Source organism: Sinohyriopsis cumingii, unplaced genomic scaffold (assembly GCF_028554795.1).
Source record: "Sinohyriopsis cumingii isolate HCF-2022 unplaced genomic scaffold, ASM2855479v2 utg000913l, whole genome shotgun sequence".
Classification (NCBI taxonomy): domain Eukaryota; kingdom Metazoa; phylum Mollusca; class Bivalvia; order Unionida; family Unionidae; genus Sinohyriopsis; species Sinohyriopsis cumingii.
The window spans coordinates 2,035,001-2,042,748 of record NW_028315943.1 but is presented as its reverse complement, the minus strand read 5'-3'; the positions used below and the strand labels follow the sequence as shown (position 1 = coordinate 2,042,748).

The 7,748-nt window shown below is 33.4% G+C and overlaps 1 protein-coding gene across 4 annotated transcripts in view; it reads right to left on the bottom strand.

Annotated features, from left to right (window-relative positions):
- Positions 1–3,506: 3,506 nt before the first annotated feature.
- The window catches only part of LOC149773033 (cyclin-dependent kinase 8-like), an 85,499-nt gene continuing 81,257 nt past the window's right edge, over positions 3,507–7,748 (bottom strand). For all 4 annotated transcript variants that reach the window (XM_089946838.1, XM_089946840.1, XM_089946839.1 and 1 more), the window contains one exon: positions 3,507–4,144. In XM_089946838.1, coding sequence (XP_089802964.1) covers positions 4,025–4,144 — 120 coding nt within the window. In that variant the 3' untranslated portion in view covers positions 3,507–4,024. The remainder of the gene's footprint in view (positions 4,145–7,748) is intronic.

The following is a 7,748-nucleotide window of genomic DNA, read 5'->3' as shown; positions in this document are numbered from 1 at the left end:
ACAGCATGTTTCTATGCATTCTGACATTTATCTTTAAGCACAGCATGTTTGCATGCATTCTGACATTTATCTTCAAGCACAGCACGTTTCTATGCATTCTGACATTTATCTTCTAGCACAGCATGTTTGTATGCATTCTGACATTTATCTTCAAGCACAGCATGTTTCTATTCATTCTGACATTTATCTTCTAGCACAGCAAGTTTCTATGCATTCTGACATTTATCTTCAAGCACAGCATGTTTGTATGCATTCTGACATTTATCTTCAAGCACAGCATGTTTGCATGCATTCTGACATTTATCTTCAAGCGCAGCATGTTTCTAGGCATTCTGACATTTATCTTCTAGCACAGCATGTTTGTATGCATTCTGACATTTATCTTCAAGCACAGCATGTTTCTATGCATTCTGATTATTTCTCTTCTAGTTCGGCATGTTTGTATGCATTCTGACATTTATCTTCTAGCACAGCACGTTTCTATGCTTTCTGACATTTATCTTCTAGCACAGCATGTTTGTATGCATTCTGACATTTATCTTCTAGCAAAGCATGTTTCTATGCTTTCTGACATTTATCTTCAAGCACAGCATGTTTCTATACATTCTGACATTTATCTTCAAGCACAGCATGTTTCTATGCATTCGGATATTTATCTTCTAGCACAGTATGTTACTATGCATTCTGACATTTATCTTCTAGCACAGCATGTTTCTATGCATTCTGACATTTATCTTCTAGCAAAGCATGTTTGCATGCATTCTGACATTTATCTTCAAGCACAGCATGTTTCTATTCATTCTGACATTTATCTTCAAGCACAGCATGTTTCTAGGCATTCTGACATATATCTTCTAGCACAGCATGTTTCTATGCATTCTGATTTTTTCTCTTCTAGCACAGCATGTTTGTATGCATTCTGACATTTATCTTCAAGCACAGCATGTTTATATGCATTCTGACATTTATCTTGTAGCACAACACGCTTCTATGCATTCTGACATTTATCTTCTAGCACAGCATGATTCTATGCCTTCTGACATTTAGCTTTTAGCACATCATGTTTCTATGCATTCTGACATTTATCTCCAAGCAGAGCATGTTTGTATGCATTCTGACATTTATCTTCTAGCACAGCAAGTTTCTATGCATTCTGACATTTATCTTCAAGCACATCATGTTTGTATGCATTCTGACATTTATCTTCAAGCACAGCATGTTTGCATGCATTCTGACATTTATCTTCAAGCACAGCATGTTTCTAGGCATTCTGACATTTATCTTCTAGCACAGCATGTTTCTATGCATTCTGACATTTATCTTCAAGCACGGCATGTTTCTATGCATTCTGACATTTATTTTCTAGCACAGCATGTTTGTATGCATTCTGACATTTATCTTCAAGCACACCATGTTTCTATGCATTCAGACATTTTTCTTCTAGCACAGCATGTTTGCATGCATTCTGACATTTTTCTTCTAGCACAGCATGTTTCTATGCATTCTGACGTTTATCTTCAAGCACAGCATGTTTCTATGCATTCTGACATTTATCTTCAAGCACAGCATGTTTGTATGCATTCTGACATTTATCTTCAAGCACAGCATGTTTCTATGCATTCTGACATTTATCTTCAAGCACAGCATGTTTCTATACATTCTGATTATTTCTCTTCTAGCACAGCATGTTTCTATGCATTCTGACATTTATCTTCAAGCACAGCATGTTTATATGCATTCTGACATTTATCTTCTACCACAGCATGTTTCTATGCATTCTGACATTTATCTTCAAGCACAGCATGTTTCTATGCATTCTGACATTTATCTTCAAGCACAGCATGTTTCTATGCATTCTGACATTTTTCTTCTAGCACAGCATGTTTCTATGCATTCTGACATTTATCTTCAAGCACAGCATGTTTATATGCATTCTGACATTTCTCTTCAAGCACAGCATGTTTCTATGCATTCTGACATTTATCTTCAAGCACAGCATGTTTCTATGCATTCTGATATTTATCTTCAAGCACAACATGTTTGTATGCATTCTGACATTTATCTTCAAGCACAGCATGTTTATATGCATTCTGACATATATCTTCTAGCACAGCATGTTTCTATGCATTCTGACATTTCTCTTCAAGCACAGCATGTTTCTATGCATTCTGACATTTATCTTCAAGCACAGCATGTTTCTATGCATTCTGACATTTATCTTCTAGCACAGCATGTTTATATGCATTCTGACATTTCTCTTCAAGCACAGCATGTTTGTATGCATTCTGACATTTCTCTTCAAGCACAGCATGTTTATATGCATTCTGACATATATCTTCTAGCACAGCATGTTTCTATGCATTCTGACATTTCTCTTCAAGCACAGCATGTTTCTATGCATTCTGACATTTATCTTCAAGCACAGCATGTTTCTATGCATTCTGACATTTTTCTTCTAGCACAGCATGTTTCTATGCATTCTGACATTTATCTTCAAGCACAGCATGTTTATATGCATTCTGACATTTCTCTTCAAGCACAGCATGTTTCTATGCATTCTGACATTTATCTTCAAGCACAGCATGTTTCTATGCATTCTGATATTTATCTTCAAGCACAACATGTTTGTATGCATTCTGACATTTATCTTCAAGCACAGCATGTTTATATGCATTCTGACATATATCTTCTAGCACAGCATGTTTCTATGCATTCTGACATTTCTCTTCAAGCACAGCATGTTTCTATGCATTCTGACATTTATCTTCAAGCACAGCATGTTTCTATGCATTCTGACATTTATCTTCTAGCACAGCATGTTTATATGCATTCTGACATTTCTCTTCAAGCACAGCATGTTTGTATGCATTCTGACATTTATCTTCTAGCACAGCATGTTTATATGCATTCTGACATATATCTTCTAGCACAGCATGTTTATATGCATTCTGACATTTCTCTTCAAGCACAGCATGTTTCTATGCATTCTGACATTTATCTTCAAGCACAGCATGTTTCTATGCATTCTGATATTTATCTTCAAGCACAACATGTTTGTATGCATTCTGACATTTATCTTCAAGCACAGCATGTTTATATGCATTCTGATATTTATCTTCTAGCACAGCATGTTTGTATGCATTCTAACATTTATCTTCTAGCACAGCATGTTTGTATGCATTCTGACATTTATCTTCAAGCACAGTATGTTTGTATGCATTCTAACATTTATCTTCTAGCACAGCATGTTTCTATGCATTCTGACATTTTCTTCAAGCACAGCATGTTTCTATGCATTTTGACATTTTCAACTGGGCTACTCATCAAAAATCATTGACAAGGAAGGTGTCACTTCAGTTTGTGACTACTTGAGGAAGCTCTTTTCTTAACAATTAACCTTGAAAATTTCTTCTAGGAATATCAGGAGTTTAGAAACATGGTGCTTTTCTCACAATACACCTGAAAAATCTGGTCTTAACAAATAAAAATTAAAACAGGCCACGAAATCATCCAACAAAGCTTTATTATTCACATATGTTTTTTCCAAACCTTATACAAGCTGGTGATGGAATTAACATCAACCATAAAATTCAGGTCTATTATTGGAGATTTAAAGTTGCTCCTTGTCTCAAGTGATCACTTTGTATGAGATGGCAAAAGCATAAGATTCAGGTCTATTATGGGTAATTATGTATTTGTTTGTAAATGCTGGTGATGAGCTTTTCATCAAGCATTTGGGTCATGTCTATTGCAGGAGATTAACTCTTAAATAAAAACTGTTTTGTTGAGGAGCATGACCTATAATTACAGTGTTGTTCAATTTTGTCATTTCACAGAGAAAAGCAAGATGTCAATAATGGGACTATTGGATTCCATTCGTATTTAAGTAATTAGTTCAAAGTTGCCATGAAGTGGAACAAGTCGAGGAAAATTACTCTTCTGCTATCTCTGATAGCTTCTACAATTGAAAAAATCATCTTTATTAAGAACCAATGTGTAACATCACAGTTTATCAAAATCTCCACTAGAATCGGGGCTGTCCATAGGTGGAATTGGCATTAGACGTCTGAGACATATTTCCAGATGTAAAGTTGATCTGCTGACTGTTACTTCCAGTCCCCTGAACATTACCAGTGTGCATATGCTGAAAAAATAAAATTATAAGTGTTATCACAAAGAAACTCCATCTTAGTGAACATCTCAAAATAAAGGACATCTGCTTATTAAGGACAAAATTATGAATCCCTTTTCTGAATTTCACTTCAGTATGAATATATATTGGATAACTGCCAATTAGTGGCAAACTTTAGTGTCCTTTATACATAGGATTTGATGTATCATATAAATTTGCTTATAAGACCGCTCAAACTGCAAACAGTAAAGATCCTCATCTGCCATAGCACAATTCAACTGCATATTAGGGTCTATGTTGTTTGTTCTAGTGACTACTCCTAACAAACTGCACAGACCCAGATGTACCTGTGCATAATGCACTGGCAGATCTGGGTCTGTGCAGTTTGCAGTTGACTCATCTTATAAGTGAGCACATACAGTAGTTTTGAACTTTAACTCTGTTCAACAGACCCTGGGGTCCCAAGTCTGGCATCATACACTAAACAAGTAACCTGCCAACAAGTTCTTGCATTTAAAAGGAATTGTGATGGACATATGAATGTAAGAAAATATACATCTAGATACAAACAAGGAGGTGAAACTATCAGCTTTTTTCCAAATACATGGTATATAAAAATATACATATCTGTAACTTTCCTACAATTTATGATACAGAATCTAGTAGGTTCCAGAACTTTGCATGGAAACCAGAGTTTCTGTCATAAAATAAATTATATCAAATAAATGCAATATAGCCAATCCTTATCAGCATAGAACATTTTGTTCCAAGTAAATAATAATACCAGAAATTAGACATCAATAAAAAAAGCATCAGTCTGAGCTACTTTCCTTACTGAGCTATTGTGTTGAACATTACAATCCGTTACCTATACATTTTTGGCAAATTTCAATTAGAAGCACTTCATTTGTAATGTGATATGTTAAATTACACCTATAATGTGACTTGTTAAATTACACTTGTATGTGACATTTTAAATTACACCGTAACGTGAGATGTTGAAATACACTTGTAATATGACATGATAAATTACACTTGTAATGTGACATGTTAAATTACACTTTTAATGTGACACGTTAAATTACACTTGTAATGTGACTGTTAAATTACACTTATAATGTGACATGTTAAATTACATTTTTAATGTGACGTGTTAAACTTTGAGCACAACTTACTGGCCTTGCAGTTTCTATGTTTGCATAAATGTATCTCAGGTTCTGACATAAAGGACTTTAATCAGACATGTTCCATTGCATCTACATAATCTGTGTTTTAAAGCATTTAATTTTCACCAGTCTGCAATTAATAACAATTTTATTTTGGCAAAATGAAATTCTCTGTGATACAAAGTCACACAATTTTTTTTAAACAGTGTCTGCACAAATTAGCTTAACATGTTCAATGAAGAACAGACAGCTGATTTTGAGATTTAGGCATTTCTGAAATAAATGTGGCATATGTAAATTGAATATTTAAAAGCCAACGTTATTTCTAAATGTTGCCCCCCCCCAGTGGAGACAGTACATGTTAAGTGGCGGATCAAAATCATAATATGCCAGTATTTTGGTTCAGTAGCCTGCAAAAAGGCTATACCACCAAATGACTGATATATTACTTTACTCTGCCCTTTTCAGATCAAAACTAACATCAGAAGCAAGAAAACATTAAAGTTATTGATATGATAGATTAATAATTGAAATCTGAACTCTAAGCGAACCTCAAGTCCACACACATGTAAAAAATACACAAAACTTGGACATTTCATTCATCAATTTATAATTTCTAACCCAATTGTTGCCAAGTGGTCCCTAACACTGTTAAATTGTTGGCGCTTCAAATAAAACAGAATTTCTTTAGTAACATCATCGCCATTGTTTGTTTGGGGTGAGTCTATTTTTTTTCAGATAACAGATGACCTGTAGTTCACCACCTTCGATAAGCTTTGAAAAATAACATAAATTTCTTTAACTTTGGGAGCTAGAGCCCTTTCAACACGTGCATACAAGAGTTACACTGTTTTGTTCAATATTATTTTTTTCCAGAAATATAAAAACCAAACATTGCAAATAATGGATACAGATTAACATAGCAAACAAGATGATAAGATAAGGGCCCCCTGGCATCAATCAGGTTAGAAACTTTTGAATGAAGCTTTGTGCATTTTGTATTCCTCCTTCTAATTCTTTTCAATATTAAAATCAGTAGGGGGTACAAACAAATGGGAGCACCAGCGAATACTAGAGTACTCCTAATGTTTTTCCAGATTCATTATTACTTGCCTATGTCAGGTACTTCTCTAATACTTCTCTTTAACAGATTTTCCTTATTTTCAAAACTGTCATGGATTATATTCTTTGCAATATTATACCATAAGATATAGTCAAATTATTTTACTTGGACACAGATTATTAATAATACAAATATTTTCAAAAGTCAATTTCCAGATTAATAAATGACACTTACTAATAACATTAAAGAAATTGTTCCCATTCATGGCATTGTTTAAAAACACCTATAAGCTGAAATTACATATACATATATGATACAGGACTGTACATGTAATAGATTACATATACATGTATAATACAGGATTGTAAATGTAACAGATTACAAATACATGTATGATACAGAACTGTACATGTAATAGATTACATAAACATGTATGATATAGGAACATACATGTAATAGATGATTAAAGGTGGTCTATTTGGAATCTTCTTTAAATTTGTCTTTGTTTCAATGGACAAAGCAAGTAATCAATTCAAAGGAGGTACAGACAGGAAGTGATGGAGTAACATAATAAGCAGAACTTCTTTTGATAAGTGGGACTAAGTGTGTGTCTGTGGATTGTGTGGAGGGGGATAATATCATTTTATTATAATTGCTTTGTCCTCTATGTTAGACTGCTTAACTTTTAAGTTTCTTGAAAATTTATAACATATTAATTAAGATCTCAGTTTATTTTGTGCAGACCTTTTAGATAATGAGTACCTGTATATCTTATAAGTTAGCAAAAAATATGATTAAATATTTTCCAAGAAAGTATATTATTAGGCAAACACCAGAACATTTTCTAAGTGACTCTGTATTATAATGAAAAACATGCCAAATTAATACACATGGTATAAAGATTAATGATAAGGAAACAAATGAAATAATGTATGGAGCTTAAAACTCTAGAAACCCAAACAAATACCATTTCATATATGGGACTACAAATGATAATGAAAACAAAAACACAAAACAAACTGAAAAATAAAATGAAGTCTTTTAGTACAGATATATAAAACAATGCCTTTTTCTCTTTTTTTCCGACAAAGTATCTAAAAATTAAAGATGTTTATATAAATAAATAATAATAATAATAATAATAATAATAATATAGTATATTAGGTGAATTAACAATGCAAGAGAACTGTCGATACAAAGTATCAACTTTCTGTCCTAACAATGGGTCAAATTACTATGTCCATGTACATCACCAACCCCACTTAAGCTAGGAGAACCCTTAACAAAAAACTCTTCCATTGCAATGTTACCATTAGTACAGTGATACAGTACTCCATCATTATAATGCTGTCCATGGGAGTCAGAGTATACCACCTTACAGTGAGAG